The 24793-nt window shown below is 50.7% G+C and overlaps 9 protein-coding genes across 9 annotated transcripts; 4 read left to right on the plus strand and 5 right to left on the minus strand.

The window, feature by feature from the left end:
• Positions 1–573: 573 nt before the first annotated feature.
• ASPBRDRAFT_27786 (spliceosome assembly protein PRP11) lies at positions 574–1350 on the minus strand (the record flags this gene model as incomplete). The annotated part of the gene is made up of 2 exons (XM_067622433.1): positions 574–1278; positions 1339–1350. The coding sequence occupies 2 exons, from the start codon at positions 1348–1350 to the stop codon at positions 574–576; spliced, it is 717 nt and encodes a 238-aa protein (XP_067482039.1).
• A 252-nt stretch (positions 1351–1602) lies between these two features.
• Positions 1603–3547, plus strand: ASPBRDRAFT_172124 (putative tubulin-specific chaperone; the record flags this gene model as incomplete). The annotated part of the gene is made up of 3 exons (XM_067619725.1): positions 1603–1777; positions 1862–2318; positions 2374–3547. 3 exons carry the CDS (start codon positions 1603–1605, stop codon positions 3545–3547), a joined length of 1806 nt encoding a protein of 601 aa, XP_067482040.1.
• A 3189-nt stretch (positions 3548–6736) lies between these two features.
• Positions 6737–8509, minus strand: ASPBRDRAFT_52800 (uncharacterized protein; the record flags this gene model as incomplete). Its single annotated transcript, XM_067626947.1, has 5 exons — positions 6737–7096; positions 7159–7607; positions 7673–8144; positions 8206–8307; positions 8360–8509. The coding sequence occupies 5 exons, from the start codon at positions 8507–8509 to the stop codon at positions 6737–6739; spliced, it is 1533 nt and encodes a 510-aa protein (XP_067482041.1).
• A 288-nt stretch (positions 8510–8797) lies between these two features.
• ASPBRDRAFT_462666 (Zn(II)2Cys6 transcription factor) lies at positions 8798–11721 on the plus strand. Its single transcript, XM_067625597.1, has one exon. It carries the CDS (start codon positions 9087–9089, stop codon positions 11346–11348), a length of 2262 nt encoding a protein of 753 aa, XP_067482042.1. The 5' UTR covers positions 8798–9086; the 3' UTR covers positions 11349–11721.
• ASPBRDRAFT_120817 (uncharacterized protein) lies at positions 11719–13094 on the minus strand (the record flags this gene model as incomplete). Its single annotated transcript, XM_067617386.1, has 2 exons — positions 11719–12174; positions 12234–13094. The coding sequence occupies 2 exons, from the start codon at positions 13092–13094 to the stop codon at positions 11719–11721; spliced, it is 1317 nt and encodes a 438-aa protein (XP_067482043.1).
• Positions 13095–13617: 523 nt separating this feature from the next.
• On the plus strand, positions 13618–20853 carry ASPBRDRAFT_193488 (uncharacterized protein; the record flags this gene model as incomplete). The annotated part of the gene is made up of 14 exons (XM_067620626.1): positions 13618–14316; positions 14395–14689; positions 14745–16136; positions 16195–16305; positions 16401–16726; positions 16782–16968; positions 17029–17884; positions 18581–18988; positions 19041–19602; positions 19647–19975; positions 20034–20211; positions 20270–20353; positions 20400–20745; positions 20792–20853. 14 exons carry the CDS (start codon positions 13618–13620, stop codon positions 20851–20853), a joined length of 5835 nt encoding a protein of 1944 aa, XP_067482044.1.
• A 138-nt stretch (positions 20854–20991) lies between these two features.
• On the minus strand, positions 20992–21925 carry ASPBRDRAFT_193489 (uncharacterized protein; the record flags this gene model as incomplete). The annotated part of the gene is made up of 3 exons (XM_067620627.1): positions 20992–21622; positions 21679–21794; positions 21863–21925. The coding sequence occupies 3 exons, from the start codon at positions 21923–21925 to the stop codon at positions 20992–20994; spliced, it is 810 nt and encodes a 269-aa protein (XP_067482045.1).
• Positions 21926–22196: 271 nt separating this feature from the next.
• Positions 22197–23159, plus strand: ASPBRDRAFT_462532 (uncharacterized protein). The gene is made up of 3 exons (XM_067625593.1): positions 22197–22306; positions 22427–22801; positions 22874–23159. Exons 1-3 carry the CDS (start codon positions 22297–22299, stop codon positions 22924–22926), a joined length of 438 nt encoding a protein of 145 aa, XP_067482046.1. The 5' UTR covers positions 22197–22296; the 3' UTR covers positions 22927–23159.
• A 320-nt stretch (positions 23160–23479) lies between these two features.
• ASPBRDRAFT_52805 (guanylate kinase) lies at positions 23480–24119 on the minus strand (the record flags this gene model as incomplete). The annotated part of the gene is made up of 2 exons (XM_067626949.1): positions 23480–23860; positions 23898–24119. The coding sequence occupies 2 exons, from the start codon at positions 24117–24119 to the stop codon at positions 23480–23482; spliced, it is 603 nt and encodes a 200-aa protein (XP_067482047.1).
• Between the last annotated feature and the right edge of the window lie 674 nt (positions 24120–24793).

Genomic DNA, 24793 nt, shown 5'->3' on the forward strand with positions numbered 1-24793 from the left:
AAGAGTCCGACAGCGGGCGGGCTTGCATTGATGGCTTTTCAGTGGCGCATTTAGGTTCTGGTCTCGGGCATCCCCTTGTGCATCAGTTTCATCCAGCATCTAGCGCATTTGACATTTCGCCTCAGTTGGTCACGACCTAGCATTGTTCATTTCCTATTACCTTATTGATTGTGCATCCGTGTCGCCAGACGACGATTGCTAGCTACCGGGGATACATATGAGTGGATATTAAATCATGTATTAGAAAAGCCCGCGACTGCAGGACTGTGTGCCGTAGCTATGTAGCATTTAGCCAATGCATAGACTTGCGGTAGAAATTGCGTCTCGAGTAAAGCTCTTATCGTTGATAGATTGTATCATTAGAAGTAAAAAGAGAAAGAGGGCATGGTATTGATGCAAAGCCACTCTAATGCATAACACAGCAATAGAATAGAAAGAACGATAGCCACAACAATTTTGCCAGCAAAGAAAAACCCATGAAACGCCATATCCGACCTTCAATAGGAAAACCAACAGCAACAACAATAGAACCATTCACTGCTCCCTCACCCCCTCCGAAACAATCAACAGAAATCAAGCCTTATTATCAACAGGCGCCAACCCCGGCACACCAGAGAACCTCTCCTCTCTCTCCGTCTTAAACATAATCTGGACCCAAAACTCCTTACTATCCTCATCAAACCACGTCCAATACCTTCCCTCCCGACGATCAATCTCCTTGGCCTGCAACTTAAACCCACAAGTCTGATACGGCTCCGCAGCAACAACCAAATACTGGAAATTCTTGTCCGGCGGCTCCTCCACCTTCTGCTCAAACGCCGACATAAACCGCACCTTGGGCGTCACTCCCGGCGTAATCTCCTGAAACTGCAACTGGAACAACATCCCGAGCTGTCTCGTCAACGGATCCCGAATCTTCGTGATCTTATAACCGGGTCGTCCGATCTTAATCGTCTGCTTCTTGACCTGCACGCCCATCGCTCCCGGGATGGACGACGGGTCTTGATTCTTCCCTTCGCGCTGTTCGCGCGCCGCGCGCCGCGCAAGGTTCGTTTGATGTTTCCGTCCCTGCGTGTGGGCGAGGTAGGACCCGTCGTTTTGGTGCACTGTGAGACATAGTCTGCATTCGAAGCTGCCGACGTGGTTCTTGAAGAAGTAGGGGTCTTTGTCGAGGTCGATGGTTTCCAGGGCGAGCTTGCGCAGGCGTTCGCGCCGGTCGGCATTGGTTGCGGAGTGGGAGGCAACGCCGCCGCCGCCGAATTTGGAGCCGGCGCGGTTCTGTTGGGGGTTTCGTTAGTGATGAACCTTTCGAATATAGAGGAGTGAGGGTGTGCTTACCTGGTAATCCATGCTGCCGGGTTGTGGTTGTGGAGATGGATAGCAGTGGAAAGTTGAGGCGATGATATCGAGTGTCGAGGAAGTTCTGCTTCGGCGATTTGGAGATTAGCTTCTGCCTCAGGCAGGAGTAACTTATGTAAGCGAAGGGTGTGGGTTGCGATTGGTGGAGCGGGGAGAGTGGGAAATCCGTCACATGCTGCGAGAGGCTTGTTGTATTTGTTCGGAACTGTAGGTTTTAGAGTTACGGTTCTCGGTGATTTGAGAATGGAGACTGCGCATGTAGGTCAACGGCGGTCTTATTCGGGGGATTTGTGTACCGTTCGCTACGTGGGTGCTGTTGAGGGCACCTCTGGGGAATGGTTGGGAGTCGAATGGGATGACCCGACTCGGGGGAAGCATTCGGGAGAACATCGCGGGGTGAGATATTTCACTTGTAAGTGTTCTCTTTGGGGCCGTTGAGTTCTGGGTTAGCCCACGGGGTTGAGATCCAAATACTAGTTAGAATGCATGCTCACGATTGCAGGCAAAAACAAACACCCTACAGCTGGGTCATTCGTGCGTCCGTCTCGCCCGGCAGATAAACCTCGAGGATTCATCGAGGCCCTGCGCGAGAAGTACGCGTCGGAATTCCTTGAGCAAGAGATTGCTCGGCAAGGACAGGGGAACAATACCACGGGTGATGCTCTGCACAAGCCCATCGAGATCAGCGGCAAGGTCGTCGAGGAGGTTGGCTTCGACAAGATCCGGAAGCAGCTTGCCAGGCTCCAGGAGCTGAAGATCGTGCTTCTTGACGGATTGCAAGTCGCGGGTGTGCTGGGGCATGATGCATCAGCTGAAGAGGTCGAGTCTGCGTATGCGGAGATTGAGCAGACTTGTCCCCAGATCACCGAGCTGGATCTGAGCCGGAACTTGTTGATGACGTGGAGTGGTGTAGCTCGGATTTGTGAGCAGTTGAAGTTCCTCAAGGCGCTGAAGCTGATGTAGGTCTCTCTAAACCATGATAGTAAAGTTGAGGTTTAGCTAACATGGCAACAGAGGCAACCGGCTTGGTCCACTCGAGGAAGGGTTGAAGTTTGAGGGCATCACAGCACTGCACATCGACGAGACGCTGTTAGAATGGGAGGAGATATCAGCCTTGACCTATCAATTCCCTGTTCTCAACTCACTCTCTGCTTCCGCGAACCAACTCTCAATGCTTACAACCCCCCTCTCCAACACCATCACCCGCCTTACCCTAGAAAACAACGACCTCACCTCTTTGTCCTCTATTAGATCCCTCACCTCACTTTCAAGACTAGAGCACCTCTCCCTCCGCGGGAACAACATCTCCACCATCCACGACACCAACAACCCCTCAGAAACAACCCTCCAATTCCCCCAAACCCTCCACTCCCTCGACCTATCCCGGAACAAGATCACCACATGGGACTTCGTCAATCACCTCCCCTCATTATTCCCAGGTTTAAACACCCTCCGAATATCCGGCAACCCACTGTACGACCAGCCCATCGGCCCATCCCATATCACAGGCGTGCCCGAGAAACCCATGACAGTGGACGAAGCGTACATGTTGACACTTTCTCGCATCGGGTCTCTGGTCATGCTAAACTACGGCAAGATTACTCAGAAGGATCGCAATAACGGAGAATTATACTACCTCTCTCTTATCGGAAAGGAGCTGTCCGCTTCCCCAGAGACGGCAGAAGAAGGCATTCTTGCCAAGCACCCTAGGTACAAAGAGCTGTGTGAATTGTATGGTCAGCCTGTGATTAGAAGGGCTGAGTCAGGAGCTGGTGGCGTTGCTGTGAACCCGCGGTCTGTTGCTGCGAGGCTGGTGAAATTGGTGTTTCGTCTATCTCAGACCGAAAGTGCCGGATCAGAGGGAGCCATTAGCAAGGTTAAAGAAGTTCCTCGCTCGTTCGATACATACCAAGTCAAGGCCATTGTTTCTCGACTCTTTGGGCTACAGCCTTACAGCTTTAAATTGGTCTGGGAGACCGATGAGCTGGACCCGGTGAGCAAGGAGAAGATGGAGGATGATGAGGGCTGGGATAGCGAAGATGATGCTAGAGAACAGGAGGTGAAAGCATCGGAGGAGCCGGGGTTCGTGAAACGCGAGGTAGAGCTTGTGGATACTACAAAGGATATCGGGTTCTGGTTCCAGTCGGATATGGCTGAGGCGAGGATTCGGGTGGAAGTTGCGGCTTGATGATGTGTACGGGATAGAGATGTTATGTGATAGATTTAATACCCTTTCGAGACATTGCAAGCTTATTTTATAAACCGTAAGTACTCATTTGGATAATTGAGTACAACAGGGCAGCACGGAGTTGCGCGTCTGGCATAGTAGTACCAGTACTACCAGTCAGGTAGTTAGTAGTATATATATTATATATATATATCCTAAATAGTACCCAGCACTAACCACTAGTACTACTAAGCACAGCAGCATCATGAGAAGTGCCACGTTCAGAATAGTACTAGCACTCAACTCTAAGCAGTATATGAAGTTAATTTATATTGAAAGTAGTAGTATATACTGTGTTAGCCATAACTTGAACGTAGTGACAAGGCATATATAGCCTACACCCATTTCATCCACTGAAGTTCCGATGCCACTGGTGTGTACAGGATGCTTTATCAGATCTTAAAAAAGTCGCAACAAGGGGTTCATATATATGATTCTATGGAGAGACAAATGAACTGGAACAAATTACAACAACGCTCTACGATGTGAAGTATATGATTATTACCTCATAACTTCGTTCCGATCCCCGTGATCTGTTTAATGGAGGACGACATCACAAGACCTTTGTCCCAACAAATAATACTATGAGTATGTCTCTCCCTATGTAGGAATGTCATTCTGAAGTGTGCAGAGTATATTGGCCTTAGAGCAATTCGAGATGCGCTGATACTAGACGTTGGAGGATGGTGACGACAATCTTATGAGCATGATGGCAACCACCAGCTACCCCATTCATCTCAATCCTGTTGTCTGACTGTCTGCTTGTGTGGACATCATATGGTTCACAAGCCCAACTCACCGTTCAAGAATATCGCATCAGCCAAGATCATATATTCTGTACCGTTCTGGGGAAACCACCACAAGCATGGATCATAGTATGTCGTGAAACTGAGAGCCTGACAAATGCACCACAAAACTCATCCAAAAGAGGTCCAAACCTCGAGCAATCAATTTACGTCTCTAGACATCAATCAAAGTATTGACCCCTAACACCTACCTAATAAATCAAGGCTCAAGAGAATCGACAACATGAAAGCATGATACCTCAATCTAGCAGTACGCACAACACCTAACAGATTATACCAGCACCCGGAATGTGAATCGAGAAGAGAGAGAAAAAGAGGTCTACAAGAAAAGAAAGAGAAACGAAACTGGACCCTCAAGAGCAGACGGAAATTGTCTCCTTTATTCTGGGAGACATAGTCCATTCAAGCACTACGCTACTCCTCTGCCCTCTAAGGCACTTATATTTATATTGCCTAGTGCAAACATACTGGCACCAAGGCAACTATTTCCCCTCATCGATCCTTGTCAAAGTTTCAAATTCCAACCCCTCAGCCTGCTCCATAGATAGAGAGATACTCCATCGCCTCATACTATCCCCACTTCGACAAATTGTTCGTAAGAAGAGAGGGACAGAGAGAGAGAGAGAGAGACAGAGGCAGAGAGGACCCACCAACTCATAACAGGCGCACGATGCAACATAACCTAGTTTAGTGCTCCGTACGGAGTGCGCTGTTCTCCATATTAAAACTTAATCTACCTGCCAATGGTGGAGCCTGGACAGACGTCTCCTCTTTTCTCCTCTTCTTTTCAGCCCTCTCACATGCAATTTTGCCCATCTATGGAGTACTTACCTAGTACTAACTGGAATATAGCTACCTACTATTCTAGTCTACGTAGTTAGTGACTACTTATTAGCAATACCACCATAATCAATCCCAGACTCCCCTTCTCCCCCACCCCGCGCCTACCCAGCCACTCTCTATGCAGCGATAAGAACGACGACGACGATCACACTTTCAAACAAAGAAAAATAGAAGACAGAAAATAGAAATATAACACTGCAGGTCCACTCCACTTACCTCCAAACCCACCCTTCCATGCACGCCAGTCAAACGGTATATCCACGGCCCTTCTAACTTCCAAGGAGGAACGGCCTTACTCGGGTAAATGTCCGGCGAAAGGTGGGACCTACTACGGAGTACTCTGTACCATAAAAACTTGGTTAGTCTTGTGGGATCCCGATCCCTGTCGGCCGCTAATTTTAACCGTCCACAAGGCACAAAGGATAGCTATTAGCTAGATAGTTAGTAGTTAGTCCCTTTCCCTCCCCTTCTGAAGTCTCAACGCTCAGTGTAGTTACTAGTTACTAGTTAGTTAGTGGATGTAGTGGGTACCTATCTTCGGTACCGGAAAATATTTACAGACAATTTCCGATTTATAGGTTAGATAGAATTACCTATCTGGATTAGTTGATTACTACTTACCACTACTACTAATGATAATACTACCTTGTGGATACTGGATAAGTAGATATCTGCGTGGTAGCTATCTAGTTACTATCTACTATCTACTATCCAGCTGGTACGTACTTTTATCCATAGAGTAGGTGGATAACCGAGGGCGCTCCGGACCGAAATACCCGGAGGAGAATGTCCTTAGTGCACTAAAAGAGTGGGTGGGTTGAATGGGTACTCCGTAGATAGGCATCGCTTGTGGGATGTGGTCCGTGGTTCATGATCCACTACTATCCACTATCCGCCTCGTTGCAAATACATAGTAGTCTTTGCCTGCTAGCTAGCTACGAAGTGGTCAGTTATCCAGACTACTAGGTCTGATTATTTGAAGGTGTGGTGGAGAAAAAAAAAATAAAAAAAAAATAAAAGCCGTCGGCAACGCGTCAGTGAGAAGCAGTTGGGCCTTGGGGGTTCTGGGTCTATCTACTATCTATGTGATGAAAATATAGTTTGTTGTGATAGAGGCACTCCATGTAGGGATTATGTGACTGGGTATATGGCTGGTTAGAGGAGAGATAGAGACAAAGAAAGGCAACTACTCTCGATGTGGCTTGAAAGAATCAAGAGGTAGGTGGAAAGTGACTCCGAGACATTTTTCATTTTCGAAAAGATGACTAGACTAAGTGTAGCTAGTAACTAGCTAAAACCCCTTCGCTTGACCTTCCTAATAGCTTTCCGAATCCCAGCCCCCCTTGTTAACTATTTATTATGTTTCCAAAACCACTGATGGAGAAAATGTATGAAAGTTCCCAATGCCGGACCGTAAGTCGTTTAAGATGTGTAGGAAAGACTCCCCAATGCTAGTGCGTAAGCCGGCATGACCATGTATATTTGATGATGCAAATGCAATTTATATCCTGAACAACGGTCCCCTCTTCCGAATCTTATCACCCTTCCACTCAAAGAGCCAAATGCAAATGGGGTACAACACCACCGGAAGTGCTGCAAAAACAATATACGGAACTTTGGCGCCGCCCGGTTGTTTGATCCATTGCGGAAGATAGAAGGGGACATGGAACGTCTGGATGGCGAAGAAGAATTGGAGGACCAACGTTACCTCGGCTGCATCCTCCGGGTAGCAGTCTGTCATGTACGTCAGAAGAACAGTGACAAGGACTTCCTGACCAAACGTGAAGAATCCGATTCCGGTTAGGGCTGCGGCCCAGTTGTTGCCATATTCCAGTTCGAGTCCGTACAAGAGAAGACCGGCCTAGGAGGTAGTATATTGTAAGAAAGGAGACCTCGTAGTTGGCGATTGGATTGTTAACATACCGAAATAGTGATCAGACCGGACCACACGAGATGGAGTAACCGTTCCGGCCTCCACTCCTTGCCGTGGCGTATGCTGTATTTCGCAAGCATATCACACAAAGGACCACTGCAAATCTCACCCAGAGCGGCTCCAATCACACCGGAAAAGTAGCAGAAGCCAACCTGGGCTGAGTTGAACCCCCAGCGACTCTCACTACCGAAGTTGAGAGCAAATCCCGCAGTATTACCAACTTCGGTCATGCATGCAACCCCAAACCAGAAGGAGGGAAGAAAAACGGCAGGATAGGCGAACATCTTGTAAGGTTTGATGAACGTTCTAGCCCAGCTTTCGCCTTTTGGAGGCGGTGGTGGGCGAAACTTGAGTCGAGAAAGGAACGTGCTGCGCTTTGGCGCGGAACTTTTGGACACACCCCTGCCATTCTCGTCTCGTACGTAGATCGTTTCCGGGACTGCAAAAAAGTTAATCAACACAAGGACTTTCATAAAGGAATGTCTGGTGAATAGGACGACTGACCAAAGATTAGCTGGGCGGTAAACTGCGCAGCGTAAAGAATGGCGGCGATGTACATGGACCACCGCCATCCGAGATCTGGATTGTATGCAATCGAGCCACCAACGACTCCGCCTACATAGGGACCGATAACGAGCAAGATACTGTTTACTCCCATGCGGGAGCCCTTTTCGTGAAGAAAGAACATATCCGAAATGGCAGCCGGTCCGATAGACAACCCGACACTCCCACCAAAGGTCATAACCATCCGACAGGCTAGAGCTTGCGCATACGTCTGGGACCGCGCCACACCAATTGAGCTAACCAGGGCGATCAGATTGCCCATTAGAAGGACCGGACGCCGGCCGATTCGATGGCTCAAAGGAATCCAGAAGAAGGAGGTGAGAGCGTTCAAGATGGGAGGTGCAGAGCCAATGTACGTGGCAGTCGACTTGGGTACTCCGAATTGCTTAGCCAGCTCCAGCGCATCAGGAGCCTAGATACTGTATTAGAAAACAAGGATACACAAAATAGTCGGGGATGTTAGTGGAATCTACAATCAACGTGTTTGACATCTTGGTCATGAAAGACTCAAACGCGAGAACCACAAGAGCCGCATGCTTGGTAAATGTGCTCCAGTTCTGCAAGCAGTTTCCTCTCTACTGTCAGAAACTCATTCATCACACTGATCCGCGACTGAAGGAAACGCACCAACGGGTCTTCTGGGTCGTCGCTAGGTTGAGGGACGAGAGGAATACCCTGCGCCGTGGTCTTGATTCGTGTATCGGCCTCCCTGTCTCCGGATGATACAGACTTGGTCTGGAGGACCTCCACAGCCTGGGAATCCTTTACGTCCACCATCTTTGCACGGAGAGATGCAACTCACCAGGCGAAGCTGGAGGAAAAAGAAGGTGAAGGGGCATTCTTCAGTATAAATTAAACCCTAGCCACTGCAGAATTGCTTCTTGTGGAGCATAAGGAACTGCTGAAGAATTTAGGAGGCAAAATTCAGCTTCATACTTCGCGTAGAAGATCTCCATTTGTCGCCAGAAATGAACGTGCAGAGTCGAGCGGCATGCATGCAACCCGCTCGCCGTTGTGCGTGTGCTTAATCTCCTGTTGGCGCTATCTGGACCGGTCGTGCACGCTAGAGCCGTGGCTGCATATCGCCTGAACTCGGCGCCATCCATCGTCTCCAGGTCGTCTCCAGTCCGTCTTTAGTCCGTCTTTAGTCCGTCTCCAGTCCGTCTCCAGTCCGTCTCTAGACCATCCCAGACCCCTGTCAAGTTAGCGGAGGGGTGTCCACTCCCCAAAACTTATAACAATCCCTCCGGGGCCACGGCGGCTACATGCAGCCCGCAATTCCTCTCTCTCACCCTCTCTCTCTCCTCCATTCGGTCCTCCCGGATGATCTCCCGCTTGATCTCCCACAGACACAATGGCAGCTTCAACCAAAAAGGCAGATCGTCGAGTCCCACCCGAGCAACGGAAACGCACGGAGCACAGTTGTGACAGGTGCAAAACGAGAAAGCACAAGTGTAATCGAATCCCAAACCAGCTCCGCTGTGAGCATTGCGAGCGCTTCAACTATAAATGTGCCGTTACGAGGCCGCGGAAACAAAGGCTGTATGGCAGCGCAGAACATGTGCGTGCTCGTATGGTCCTATTGGAGGCTTTGGTTAAAGGCCTCATCCCTGATGCCGACCTATCCTCATTCGAGAGCATGCGGGAGGTCGGGGAATCTCTGGGAATTCCCATGCCGGAGATCGACGAGGAGGGCGAGTACCATGCTCCGCAACCCGAGCCCAGCCAGAACAATGAAGTGGTACGCGTGGAGAGGAAGCAGCAACACCTAGTACAAGACCAGCAGGGACAGGGACAGTACATTGGCCCTGCAAGCTCCTACTTTTTCCAGTTGAAGCTCCGGACTCTCCTTGGACGTCACCAGGAGCGAATCTGCCAAATGCTCTTGTTCGGTCGCAACCCTACCGATGAGACCCTGAGGCCATCTGCAATCGAAGTCCTCACCGAATCCGAGATTCGCGTCGTTGCAAGGCCCCCTCCCTCGTATGCCAATGGCAGCTCCATGTCGTATATCCCAGCCTTGCTCGATTCCTCCGTGATCGACGGACTGGTCCGTTCTTACTTCGAGCATGTCAACGTCGACTTCCCGGTCCTGCACGAGGCGTCATTCCTGGAGAATTATGATCGATGGCGCTTTGCCCCACAAGCCGTGGATCGCGCATGGGTGTGCACCCTTCTGTGCGTTTTGATCTTGGGTCGACGGATAAACCCACTGGGGACCGCAGAGACCCAGCAGCAAAAATGGTGGACCCACGTCGAGTCCCTCCTCCCCAGCATCATTTTCACCTCCAGTATCCAATCAGTTCAGGCGCTGATGTTGGCCGCCTTGCATCTCCATAATACAAACCATCGTGATGTATGCTGGACCCTGACCGGGGCGGCAGCGCGGATTGCCGTGGCTATTGGGCTGCATCGGGACGATATTGTGTGCGAGGGTCCCCGACTGGCCCGGGAGCTCAGACGTCTCCTGTGGTGGACGCTCTACAGCTTCGAGCAGATCCAGGTCTCCTCCCACGACCGGCCCAGCGCCCTCGATGGCACGCTGTGTTCCACCAGCTCGCCCCACGAGAGGCTCCTGGGGATCGGATCCTCCCTCTGGCCCCCGAATTACACCCTCTGGTCGACACGGCTTACTTCCATTCTCGGCTTCGCGTGCCGTGCGTTGCCAACCGCTGCGAGTGACCCTGAGCTCACAGGACTCTCAGGCCTCTCCTCGCCCGCAGCCGGGCTGCTTCGAGATTTGACTAGGTGGCATGCTACTCTACCGCAGCATCTATCGCTTAATGTATTTGACACACTCCCGGAGTCATTCAAGAGACCTGTGCTTCTACTGCACATCCAGTATCACTACACCGTCTCCCTCCTCACTCGCCATTCCCTGATGCAGCATCTTGGATCGTTTACACAACAGTCCACCGGCGATGCGAACGAGGAGGAGATCGAGCTGACAGCCAAGGTCTGTTGCGAGTCTGGTCGTAAGAGCTGCGAGCTGCTGGTGCAGCTGCACAAGTGTGGCAAGTTCAACGCGGTGACCTGGTGGGACGTGTATTTTGTGTATTCATCTACCCTGGTCTTGGCGCTGGGTCTCATGTGGGATCGAGCGCAACAGCGCAGTGACCGGACTACCATTGATTCATCTCTCGCTCTCCTCCATTCCTGCGCGGGCATTGTCGTTGACCACTCTTCCAACCCCATGGTGCCAGGTACCATGCGGCGCTGGATTGGAATGATTTGCGACCTGGATGTGCTGGTCCACGAGAAGCTAGCCCCATCCCACCAGGTAGTGCAGAGTGTCCAAAGCGACGTCAACGCCAGTCCAAGCTCAGCGAATGCCATTGTCGAGCTTGGCCCGTCAATGGCAACTCAGACGTATGCACCTGTCCAGGATCTGGGAGTAGTCATGCAACCCAGCGCAGAGCTCAGTGTCTCTCACCTTGACTCGGCTTTGATTCTTCCCAATGACGGCTCCACTAACCCTACAATGGGTATGCCGTTTATGAACGACGAGGGTGGCTTTTACTCATGGGACTCGATTGGGTGCATGTTACTGGGGACGGAGACCCTGAATACGCCAATGAACTGTAACATGGCCTATTTTACTGATACCGGGCACTGACCAGCGACAGCCCGGGCGCTAAACGTTGCGAAGGAGCACGGACGTCTTGCTTTTGGGCTGCCGCAGAAGTAGTATGACTTCTGCCTAGTTTTCTGGCAGGTAAGTGAACATTTCGGTAATTTTTGTCATTGAGCACTATGTGCGTAACAAAAGCAGTGCTAAAGTCTCCTGGAATAACAGCCAGCGATTGCATACTCCGACCATGGTATAGTTGACGCTGGTATATCGAGGATGTCTGAGAATGGCAGTTTCGCCGAGACGCGATTGGGATCTTGTTTTGCCGGACAGGCGTTGTAAGGATTTAAAGTAAATTAAAAACCAAAAAAAGAATCAGGCAGTACTAGAAAAGGGGTATTTCAGACTCATCATGTCACAATCTGGGCTGCTCAAAACTATTACCTTCTGTTTTCTGTGTCAAGGCAGCGAATTGGCCTCGGGCAAGCTCTAGATCCATGCCCAAGTCATGCTCCCAAATCCAGAGAAAGCGTCGGTTGAGATTTGCGACGATTTTGGACATATCCGTGGCTAATTCTGGGTGCGTGAACGTATAGAGCTTTCCACAGTCTTGACTTGTGGTGACAACGGCCTGCGCGCGCGGCCGCCGAATATTGTCATAAACCTGGAATGCTTGAGGGATTTCACTAGCATCCTCCACGAGACCCAGTATGTGAGACATGAGGAGCGCATCTTCCAGACATTGGCCGGCGCCAGAAGCTTGATGAGGTGTAGTGGCATGGGCCGAATCGCCTAGGAGACAGATCCGTTCGTTATAATAGGTCGGCGTGCTTGGATGGTGCCACAGAGACCACTGTACTGGCTTGGCCCACTAATCAAGTCCGTTAGTCGCTCTAAACTAGCAAGATTGGGTTTACACTGTACACATACGTCCAACAATCTAACGATGCGCTGATCCGCCACACCTGCAAAGTCGGCCACTATATCCTCCTTAGTGACCTCGTTGGTCCATTGAGGGTGCGTCCATGGCTTATTCGTCAATTTTGTCGCGACCACATTAAGCTCCGTGCCGCGGGAGATAGGGTAGGTCATGATGTTCACCCCGTGGCCGATGAATGCCTTAGCATCCCCCGCATGCTCACCGAGGATTTCCTGAGCGTTTTTCATTGGCACGATCGATCTGTAGGCGTACTTTCCGCTAAAAACAGCTTGCGCTTGTTCTGGATAGAGGGTCTCGAGGACGGCTTGCCTCGTCGCGCTCTTCACACCGTCACATCCGATGACCGCATCCGCCTCGATGGTTTCGCCATCTTCGAAGGTGATCATCACCTTGCTGTTCTCGACATCCTGTTTGATTTCTTTGGCTCTCTTGTTGAAGTGCACGCGCTCTTTGGGGATCAAACTCGTCATAATGTCTAAGAGATCCCGCCGATGGGCACTGGTCCGGGTATAGCAATCGGCTCCAAACGGCGCAGGCTCCCAGCCACGCGTTTCACCAAAACCATCCTCAGCGTAAAGAACCTCCATCGCTATGTGCTCCTTGTTGGGAGTTAGGTTTCCCGAAGAAATTTGATTGTACATTTGTCGGAACCGCTGGTCTATCAGCTCCATCGCACGTAGTGCATTGGGGCCTAGGCCGATTCCCGCACCAACTGCACTAAACTGCGCGGCCGATTCATACAAAGTGAAAGAAACATTCTGATTAGAGAGTCCGATGGCTAGAGCGAGTCCCCCTATACCCGCCCCGATGATAGCAATGTGCAAGGTATCCGATCCTGATTTCCCGGACATTGTTTCCGTTGGCTGCGTCATATAGTATCGACCAATAACCGTAGTGTGAAGGCGAACTTTTGCTGTGTTAATTAAATGTAGAAGCAAAAGTGGTGATAAGTGCGCGATCTGTGAACCATGTAGCAGTAGTATGCCTGAGCCGATCCTTGCCGCAAGAGCAGGGGGGGCTCCGGCTATTTTTCATCGGCGCAAAAGCTTCTCTTCGGATGCATGTAAGCCGCAATAACCACACTCACACACTGAGATCATCGGCTGTCTGCAAGCCGCGGCAGCCTTGTCAGGCTCCCAGGCATCCAACTTTCGGCTGCCTGTATGCCGCAGTTCACATGTCTTGGCGTGATAGACTTAGCCCTACTCCAGGTAGATGTTGGTTCATTCGTGCTGGGATGCATGAGCACAGGACCCTTGCAACCATGATGTAGTATGCAGTAGTGGTTGGGAGTTAAAGGAGCAAGGCCCCCAGGGCTGGGAGCTTTGAGAGGAAATGAGTTGAAAGCATCCAGACAGAATCAGACATACCAAAATGGCTGTTTCGGGAATCAGCATCTCCATTGACAGCGGTGGCACCTTCACTGATATCCATGCATCAGTTCCTGGCAAATCAAAGGATATCACCTTGAAGCTGCCTTCCATCGACCCGCAAAAGTACCATGACGCACCGACAGAGGGTGTTCGTCGTGTACTCGAAATCGCTACCGGGAGCCAAATACCTCGAGAAAGTCCACTTGACTTCAGTGTAGTGAAGAGTATCCGCATGGGGACGACAGTGGCGGCAAATGCTCTGTCAGAAGGAAAGGGTGAACGGTCTGCTTTGGTGATCACAAAGGGGTTTCGTGATCTACTCGAGCTCGGAGACCAAACACCTCTTGACCTCTTCGGCTTCACCGTTCCAAAGCCAATGGCGGTGTATGAAAAGGTTCTTGAGGTGGATGAGCGAGTCGTCCTGGAACCCCCTTCAGACGATCCAGGAGACCATGTGGCCAATGTTGACCCGGATACAGTATTCGACACAGGCGTCTCGCAGCAAGTGATACGGATCGTGCGGGAACCGTATTGGGGCATTGTCAGTCAACAGTTTGTGGAAATGCATGACAGTGGCATCAGAAGTGTCAGCATCTGCCTCATGCACAGCTCTGTCTATCCGAACCATGAGTTTAGGCTGGCAGATTTGGCTCGGAAGGCCGGTCTCAACGTGACAGTTAGTTCCCTTCTTCACCCAAAGGTATGTCAACCCCGGTTGTGCTTGAAAATTGAGAAAGATGATTGTGATGATAGTGATAATGAGGCTGATAGGTAGTAGATTGGAATGGTAGCACGCGCCGAATCGGCTACCTTGCACGCATACATAACACCGGTCATACGAAAACACGTCGAGCATTTTAGGAACTTGTTTGTTGGTCAGCTGAGGGATCCAACTCTTCCCCAGTGCGAGTTTTTGCAGAATGATGGAACAATGGCCCATATACACGATATTGTGGGGAGCAAGGGTATCCTGTCCAGTTCGGTGGGTGGCCTGCTAGGGTATGCTTCGACCTGTTATGATCGATCATCCGGCAAGCCACTCGTTGGCTTTGATATGGGCGGAACATCGACAAGTGAGCGGATTGACTATATGAACCTCGAAGATCCCTTTTGCTGACCTTTCACTAGAAATATCGCGGTTTGCGGGCGAATACGAGCGTGTAACGACAACACTGGCCGGTAATACCATCGAGTTGCCTCAGCTAAACATCAACACCATTGCGACTGGCGGAAGCTCTCAATTATCCTGGTCCACCGGCTCGGCGAGAGTAGGGCCAAACAGCGTTGGGGCACATCCTGGCCCAGCTTGTTATGGGAAAGGCGGTCCCCTAACAGTTACTGACGCGAACCTGCTCTTAGGCCGCTTGGTACCAGAATGCTTCCCCAAGGTCGGTGGGCCAAATGGGGATGAAGCTCTGGACATAGCAGCGACCAGAAGAATGTTCGACAGCTTATGTTCAGATATAAATAACGGTGCTGAGTCGGATGCAAGTGAGCTGACCCCAGAACAAGCGGCACTCAATTTCTTGCGGATCGCAAATGAGAACATGTGCCGCGCAATACGCAGGCAGACAGAAACACGAGGTTACGAGGCTAGTAGCCATGATCTTGTTGCATTTGGTGGTGCTGCGGGCCAGCATGCTTGCTTCATTGCATCTTCTTTGGGTATCGACCGGGTCATCCTGCATCATCACAGCTCCATGCTATCTGCGTACGGCATGGCATTCGGAAATCTTGTTTCGGATCTCGAAGAGCCGCTTGAGTGCGTCTTTCGCAAGGATACCATTCCTCGGATCCGGGAGATCGAGGCATCGTTGCGAGCTAGGGCGGCATTAGAGCTACGCGAACGGGGGATCGAGGATGAAGACGACATCGAGTTTAAGGTCGAGATCCTTATGCACTATGAAGGTTCTCATACCATCATTGCGATCCCGAAACCCGAGAACGAGTTGGAGCTCACAGGAAAATTTGCAGAGATACATAGGAAAAATTATGGCTTCACAGCAGCACGGCCAGTGGTTGCCTGCACCGTTCGTTTGCATGCAGTCGGGCTAAAGAAAACCCCCAGTGACCTATCACCAGCCCAGCAGCTTGCATGTCTTGGAGAGTTCCAAGTTCCATCATGCGAGGCTAGAGAGATGAGTAAGGAGGTCTATTTCGAGGAGCGCGGTTGGCAGCTTACTCCAGTATATCGCCTTGAAAGCTTAAGAACAGCCGACCGGATCGAAGGGCCGGCCTTGATCGTCGATGATACTCAAACCATTCTCGTGACTCCGAAGGCGCAAGCAACAATTCTGAAGAGCCATGTGGTGATTGACATACCCTCGCCAACGGCACGTTCAGTTGTCCAAAAGATCGCGATCGACCCTCTTCAACTTTCCATATTCGACCATCGGTTTGCATCCATGATTAAGAAGATGACGCGAGCGCTGCGAAAGACAGATATCAGCAGCGAGATGAAGAAATACTTAAAGTTCTCTTGTGGCATTTTCTCTGCGAATAGCAGACTAATCGCCAGTGGTAGGAAGGCCTTGCCGAGGACGAGCAATTGTACAATCGCTGACTTCGTCATACTTAGCCCCCTTCGGCCCATCGCACATTAGTACCATGAAATGTGCCGTACAGTCCAACCGTGGAAATTGGAAGCACAAGCTACAAGACGGAGATATTCTGGTGTTCAGGCACCCCAGTAAGTTTGATTGCAATCTTTCAACACAATTTGCGCAGCGTGGTTTGACCAGGAAACAGAATTGTGCGGGAGCACTCATCTTCTCGATGTTACAGTGGTCACCCCTGTATTCCATGGCGGCGTCATCGTATTTTACTCCACCTCCAGTGGTATATTTACTGAATCATCAGCTTTGAGCACGAAGGAGCCTTGGCAAGAGGATGGAGAGATCGTACCAGCTGAAATAGTGCGGGACGGCGCCATCGACGAAGAGGCTATCGAGAAGTATGTCCTGTCGGAGCGCAATCAACATTCTGACTGCAGTGATTCGAGCTATCTGGCCGACAATCTTGCCAATCTCCGAGTCTTGGTTAATGCAAACCAACAAGCTAGAGTCTCCCTAACGAAGCTCTTGGAAGACCAAGAGGTGAATGTAATATCGGTGAGCAGGAGCATCTCATTAGTAATTAGCTGGATCCGACTAAAGAAAGCAATAGTCATATGTCAAAGCTATGGAAAGAAGGCCCGAGACCGCGGTTCGCCAGCTACTGAGAATGACCTATGATAAATGTGGCGGTAGGCCGTTAGTCGCGACCGATCTGATGAGTGACGGTAGTCCCATCTGTCTGAAAATCACGATTGATTATGACAAGGGAGAAGCCGACTTTGATTTCACTGGAACTGGTACGTCCCAAGATTTCCACTTATGTGTAATGAAAAGGTTGGCTGATTATATGCGTAAAGGCAGGACTAACTTCCCTTCGCATGTGGCCCAAGCTGCCGTAATGTACCTGCTGCAGTATTGGATCAAGGGTGATCTCCGGTTCAGCCAGGGTTTATTAAACCCGATTAAGATCATTCTTCCATCGCGAGCTGATCCAGCCCCGAGCCCGCAGTCTGAGGATGCCATCAGCAAAAGACGGGTCGCATCGCATCATGTCCTCGAGTTGATGTTGCAGTGCTTTGACATCTATGCCAGTGGACGTCTTCATAACCTGATGTTCAGCGTTAGGGGCCGCATTACTTCCGATGGGACGTACATACCAGGCTTTATTCATCAAGAAACAATTGTGGGAGGTTCTTGCGCTGGTCCTGACTGGCAGGGAAAGAACGCAATGGAAGTGGGCACGACGAGGACACGAATCATTGATACTGAGCTATTGGAAAGACAGTACCCATGCCTAGTCTGGGAGTTCAGTGTCCGGCGTGGCAGTGGTGGACAGGGTCAATTCTATGGCGGTGATGGATGCAACAGAGTGATTGAGTTTCTGAAACCAGTCAGCTTGACGGTCATGTCAGAGTGTCAACCTCCAAGCCCAGATGGTTTCCACGGGGGCTGTCACGGCGAGCCTGGCGTCAATCTGTTGGTCAAGAAAGCCACTACCGACCAAGAGCAGAAGCAAGTTATCGACCTTGGTCCGAAAAGTACAACCAACGTATGCCGAGGTGACACTCTTATCATCCAGACATCTGGGGGTAGTGGGTGGGGAGAACCAACTGCTAGCGATAAGAGTGCGTACAGGAAGCGGAGTCAATACGTTCTCTCTCCCAGGCCCTCTACCGCCTTGATGACCGCGAATTCTCCCCAGCAAAACTTCGAGTACACTTACTGTGATTGCAAGTCGACTTTGCTACGCAGATATACACATTGAACCTGGCAGGCACGCAGGCAGGATCCATGCGGATATGTCAGATACCACTACTATACATGTAATAATAACAGAATGAATATTGCTATTTTGAGTTTGACTAGGTCACACACCACCCTGGAAGGGGTTTGTCTCCCATATTCGAAGCGCTATTGCGCTTTGTCATGGAAGGGCTTTCTCTGGGAGGTTCCCAAGTAGTCTAATACTTAGCTTGTCCTGTCTACTCAGTAGATCCATCCATGGCCATGGAATTTGTAGACAGTTAATTCTGCCGGCAGAACGATTAACTCCGCACACCAACGCGTGGGGACAACGTCAAGAGGGTATTTGAGTACAGAGTAGAAAACGGATGTGCTTGACTTTACTTAAGCATACGATAAAGAGAGGGTAACTTGATTTCTTGCCAGTCAAAGATACGCCATTCGTAATAGATCTGGAATGAAATTAACATGATACATGGCCCATCCACGACTGACAGATCGACGGTACGAAGCCAGAACCCGCCGTTGATCAACAAACGCCGATCCACGCTAATCTCAAACTGGCAACTCACTCAACGAACGCAACGTTATTGCCGCCTCAACCCCCGCCTTCTTGTCCTCCACACTCTTAAAGCAGCGTCACCACCAGCATCTAATATCAAACAGTCTGTCCACCACGATGGACCATCCATCTCTCCCCTCCGAAGCTGATACAACACTACACCACACGGCCTCGACTGTCCTCCATCCCTCACTTACTTCTGTCGCCGAAGATGCGTCGACTTTAGCTGCCCAGCACCAGGATCCGCAACTAGTTCCAACCCATCGACAAGGCCAAGTGAGCATCGACGAGGATTCGCTCCACGGTCTACAATGTGCCGTCGACGAACTCGACTACTCTCAACAAAGTCATCAATCGCGACATCAACACCATCAACAGCCACACCTTCAATCCCTCGTAAAACGACCTGACCAACATGTCGACATCCGCACCATCATCGATCCTCCAGACCTGGATGCATGGAGAGAACGGCTTTTCAATGTCGACGAGATGATAGTCCTAAGTGAGGAGCAGTACGTAGTTTCTTCTATTGCTGCAGATGCACCCCTTATTGACAAGTTGCAGGTTCCTAACATACTTTCCGCATATCGACAACGTCTACTCCCACCGCTCAACGCAACACTACAAACGCAAACCACTAATTTCCCACTACTGGGACTGTCGCCTGAAAGGCCGACCTCCAGGCACACCGAAATCTAACGACCCCAACATAAAGAAACGTAAGCGCACTGCCCGCCAGCGAGATCTCTGTGATGTAAAGATCAAGATCACAGAGTATTTCCCGGGCCACGATGTCATGGGATCAGACCTTGGTGTCCTTGATGGACTTGGGGTCCCCAGCCCAGTACTGCAGGATTCTGCTGTCAGGGAGCAACAGCAGGCTCAAAACCAGCAGTTTGGGCTATTAACGCCAAGCCTGAACCCGGCTCTACCAGAGGATCATCCAGGCGTCAATGGGCAGCGGTTCTTTACTATCCAGCGAGTCAATGGGAATGGAGCGAACGGGAAGAACGATGGTGTGAGTGGGGGTCATCGTCACACGCTGGAGGATAGTGATCGCGTGAAGAAGAATAGTGTGCAGCGCTTCTTGTTGAAGGAGGTGAGGGAGAAGAAGAGGTCGCTAAATGTAAGCTTTTTCTTTACATTCTACTTGATTGATCCTGGCACAAGGCGTGTTACGTCATTCGGCGGAAAAGTGCCTATCGCCGACTATCTTCCCCGCTCGTCAACTGCACCTTCACTTCCTCCATTATGCTCCGAAGATCCGTTCTGTCGTTGCAACCATTGTTATTTGGCAGTTTGTTCAAGCGTGCCCCCTCTGCTGTTAAGACGCGATTGATTAGGCTTCCCTCTAATGAGCACCGCACACAGACCAGAGTAATGGCTACTCAAAACCAAATTCAGAAACAATACCATACCAAAGCCACCGGCCTGGCTGCCCAGACAGTCGCGCACCGCTCACAAGAGAATGAACTGAAATTGTATGGAAGTTGCTTTTGGTACGTGCCTCTATTTTACATGCATATATACACCGTCGCTAGCGCTGACCATTGCTAGCCCTTTTGTACAGCGCGTCTGGGTTGCCTTGGAGATCAAAGGCATCCCCTATCAGTATATTGAGGTTGACCCCTATAAGAAGCCCCAATCATTACTGGATGTGAACCCCAGGGGTCTTGTCCCGGCCTTGCGGCACGGGGATTGGGGCTCATACGAGAGTTCCGTATTGCTGGAATATGTATAAATCTGCCCCTGTTCCATTGAACCAACTTGATCCGATCCTAACGCATCCTTAGTTGGAGGATTTGAACGTCGGGACGCCGTTGCTCCCACCCGGAGACGCCAAGCTGAGGGCGCATTGCCGACTGTGGACGGATTTCGTATGCACCCCATGAGTACCATCCCTTTCATATCTGACAATCGCAGATCAACCGTCACATCGTCCCAAACTTCTATCGTGTTCTTCAAGAACAAGACACACAGAAGCAGATAGCCAATGCACAGGAGCTCCGAGATGCATTCAACACTCTGGTCGGCGCCGCAGATGCGCAGGGCCCGTTCTTTCTCGGCGCTCAAATCTCGTTTGTTGATGTTCAGGTCGCCCCTTGGATCATCCGCTTGCGCCGTGCCTTGAAGCCTTATCGCGGGTGGCCAGACCCGGAGCCTGGCAGTCGGTGGGGAGCGTGGGTCGACGCTATTGAGAACAATGAGCACATCCAGGCAACCACGAGCACCGATGAGCTCTATCTGGATAGTTATGAGCGATACGCTCGTAAGTGGATTGCTGATACAACGCGATCACAAGCTGACGTCTCTAGAAAATCGTCCCAACACGTCTCAGGTTGCCAATGCGATCAACGCTGGAAGGGGTCTTCCCTAGCTTGTTGCAGGTCACTGCTATACCAACTAGCATCTGAATACTATTCTGAGCAGCGACCTGGAGTCGCGTTCCCACCAACACAGACAGGCGCGATGCGCCAATCATCGTGAAGGAATAGCTGTGACGTTTCGTAGTCTACTAGCCTCCACGGGCACCCCTGTTGCCCAATCTAAACCCGCCCCTTCCGCTGCTGTCAGGGCCACGAGGACTGCGGATCGGCTGCCTCGGAGATTGCGAGTCATCCTCCCTTCGGACACCGGTCTGTTTCTCCCTCCGCGGTCCGTAGTTCGAGTTCGGTTTAGGAGAGCCCGGGTCGTAGAGCTGCTTGGATTTTCCTGATGCAGCAGAAGAGTCCCGCTTGTCACGGTTGTTGTCTCGCCCATTCCCACGGTTTCTCCCTTTGCCTCGGCCCTCGTGTTGTTTAGGCGGGGTAGCACTGCGTGGCGACGACGCGCCGGAAGTAGGGGCAGACGGGCTACCAAATAGCCGTTCCCGAACTTCCTCGTACTTGCGCTGCTTCTCTTCCAGATTGCGCAGCGCAATAGCCTGCCGCTCTTCAGGGGTAGGCTGAGGGCGTTTTTCCTCATCAGAGTCGTCATCCTCGTTCAACCCTAGTCTTCTCATACCAGCGCTTGCCCCGTCTATAGAAGATGAATGACGCGTGGCTATTTGCGGATTGCGACTGAGAACAGTGACAGTGGGCTTGAATTCCTGCTTGAGCGGGACGTCTGACCGCGCTTCCAGGTAATGGAATGTCTGAGGCGATTCTCTGTAGCGGGAAACAGTCAGGCAACATCCGCATAGCCACTAACTTGATATACGTACGCTTCGGCCCATAGCTGGCGGTTGAATTCGGCCTGTTGGGCTCTGCGCTGGGCCTTGGTGACTTTCGAGGAGACTTTCTTCTCCTGCGGAGGCGGGGCGGATTCTGTAGCGAGGGACTAGAGAGCGATTAGCCAAAGAATTGGGGTGGCCTCACGGCAAGATGCAGACATAGTGGCGCACATACATCAGCCTGACTCTCCCAGTCCTCCTCCCAGGCGTCGGGGCCACTTGAGGGCTTTGCGCTCATGGCCAAGGGATATCGCTGTAGCGCGTAAAACAAGTTCTGAACGAGTGAAGCGACGTGACCCAGAAGTACAGGGTCTAAAGAGTAAACCAAAAAGAACACGTCCAATGGATCAGCCAGGTGGCTTAGTTTCAAGGAGAGAATGACCGAGGGGTAAGCAAGACGAGGGGAAGAAAATCGTCTAGTTGGAAGAGGAGTTAGAAAAGCGGAGGAAAATGGCGGTTGCCGCCTTGTGCTTAGTTAAGATCGTCGAACCTCACCTTATCCCCGATCCTCCAGTTCGATCACAACTGCAATCGACAAACTGTCTCGCTTTGTTGGTTTTGCTTCGTCTATTGCTTGATTGATTGACTGGTTTGATAATTTCATATACCATGGCTACCGGTTCGTTCCCAACTACTCTACACAGTTCCCGCTACATCTTACAACCAACCTCCACCTATTTCCCCACTACTCACCACCCGTCCACCAACTCTCACGCAGCTCATTCATTAACCATAACAGACCCAGACGGCGACTCCCAAATGGCCTCTTCCCCCGAATCCTCTCACGGCCTCTCCGAAGACTCCCACCCGGGTACCCGCACCCCAACCAACAAGCTCGTCAACCCGCGTCCTCCTATCTTCGGCGGCTCAGAACTCTCTCCGCCCGGCTCACAAACACAAACCGCTACTCTGAACACGCAGAGCCAGATGTCCTTCAACCAGAGCCTCATTGACTCCCCGCTCGCGACGCAGGCCAGTCAAGAGGTACAGCAACAGCAGCAGCAGCAGCAGGTACAGCAGATGGATGCGCCGGGCGCGGCGTGGATGAATAAACGGGCGGAGGAGGAGTATCAGCGCGCGATGGAGTATGTGATTGATCAGGATTTCAATCTGGGTATGTGATGATAGTTGTTCCTGAGTGGTTGGGGTGGAGAGGGATGAGATGTGCTAATTACTGGACGAGTAGATGAATTCGGGGATCCGTTTGATGAGAGGGATGTTGAGGCCAAGTTATTCTGAGGGTGAATCTTGCATTGTGTGGGTATAGCGGTGGTGTTTGGGGAGTTGTGGTTTCTTTTTTAGTCCTGTTTCTGTGATTTGGGGTGAGTGTGTATGCATGAGTTATGAGCATGAGATACGAGTTTCATTGCATCTTAAATTGCTACTTCTCCCTTTCTTTTTGGTGAAGAGGGCGGTATTTCTTAAATTCAAGTTCAAAGAAGGATCTGAATCAAGTTCCTTGACTAATAGAGGCGAGGATCTTAGCTGATCTTATGAAGTTACAGCTATCAAATCGAATGGTCATGGCACAATAAGAGCTTTGAAGGTAGAACGAAGGTCATGTTTCACATTGATGATATGCTAGCGTTCAGTCAAAGAAGCAATGGTCCGTATGCAGAGCTGTCTCTTTTTTACCTTAATCCAGCCCTAATAACTACAATAAACGCTAGCAATATCAGTATATAGTTCTAAGAGCTACTTCTAAATGGAAGCCATAACAGCCACAATAGCTAGCAGCTCCCAGCAGCATACTCTATACTACCACCTCCCCTCATCTAACATAGTATACCAACTACTCCCTCCCAAATACCCACCTCTCCAACTCCTCAAACGCCCTCTCCAAATCATCATTCACAATAACCCTATCATACAACCCACCCTCACTCTGAACAACCTCCTCAATCTCCCTCCTCGCCCTCTCCAACCTCCTCCTGACATCCTCATCCCTCTCCGTCCCCCTCCCCCTCAACCTCTCCTCCAGGACCTCCAAGCTCGGCGGCCTAATAAACACACACCGCGCCTCCACCCCCGAGGACCCCGATTTTATCTGTCTCACCCCCTGCACATCAATATCCAGGATAGCAACCAGCCCCCTATCCATTATATCCGCAATGGCTCTCCTGCTCGTGCCGTACTGGTGTCCGCTGAATATGGCGTGTTCGATGAACTCTCCCTGTGAAAGGAGATGCGTTGAATGTGGCGTCGTCGACGAAGAAGTAGTCCATACCATGGATTTCGTTGGCGCGGGGTGCGCGCGTGGTGTGTGAGATGGTGAGGGAGAAAATGTTGGGGTGGGTGGTGATCAGCTTGTGGATTAGGGTGCCTTTGCCGACGCCGGAGGGGCCGGATATTATGATTGGGGTGGGGTCTGGGGTGGTGAGGTGGTTAGTACTCGTTGGGTGGTGGGTTAGGGGGGACTTGCTTGGTGGCATTTTGATGGGAAATTGGGATTGGTTGTGAGTGAGTGTTCTGATATATTCTCTATTGGAGAGCAGTTTCCCACGGAGGGAAGGGGTTCTAGATGTGGGAGCGTTACGGCGGTCGAGCATTATCTTCGGCTAGTTGCATATGCTCGCTCATCACATGGTGTTTCTTTGTGTCTAATAGTTACTTTGTATATGCAGCTTAGCGGTTATTCTTTGGGAAGTATGACCTGGGCTCGCTGTAGATGAATTGATGATATGGGTGGAAGAACAGTTGATCATCACGAAAATGGGTAATGTCGAGGATATAGGTCCGTCCAGTATGAGTTGGCAGACTACCCGTTATCCATAAGTCTAGGTGGAGTGACCGTCGTTGCATGGCTTGCTACCAGACCTTTCCATGAGATGGAATCGATACTTTTGGTTGTACTAAGTTTGGTATCTCCGAGCTGACGCTTTTATAGTATTTAGGTATGCGGCGTTATGCATCCAACGCCGTAGACTGAGCAATGAGACAGGAAGTAGTTACTAGTAGTCTTCAAACAGACAGACACACCTATTACAGTCACGCAGTGATAGATCTTGAATAATGCACATTATCACAGAGAATAATGATGAACACACGCTTCATTTGGCATCTACTAAAACGTCTTTTTATGTAGTTGATGATAACGCTGAATCGT

The sequence above is a fragment of the Aspergillus brasiliensis genome (genome assembly GCF_001889945.1).
Source record: "Aspergillus brasiliensis CBS 101740 unplaced genomic scaffold ASPBRscaffold_3, whole genome shotgun sequence".
Lineage (NCBI taxonomy): Eukaryota > Fungi > Ascomycota > Eurotiomycetes > Eurotiales > Aspergillaceae > Aspergillus > Aspergillus brasiliensis.

Bases quoted from the DNA above. Each gene is read 5' to 3' on its own strand.
- ASPBRDRAFT_462532 (XM_067625593.1), top strand. The intron at 22,802-22,873 runs GTATGTGATGAT...CTGGACGAGTAG, and splicing joins TGATCAGGATTTCAATCTGG to ATGAATTCGGGGATCCGTTT.
- ASPBRDRAFT_462666 (XM_067625597.1), top strand. From the start codon at position 9,087: ATGGCAGCTTCAACCAAAAAGGCAGATCGTCGAGTCCCACCCGAGCAA.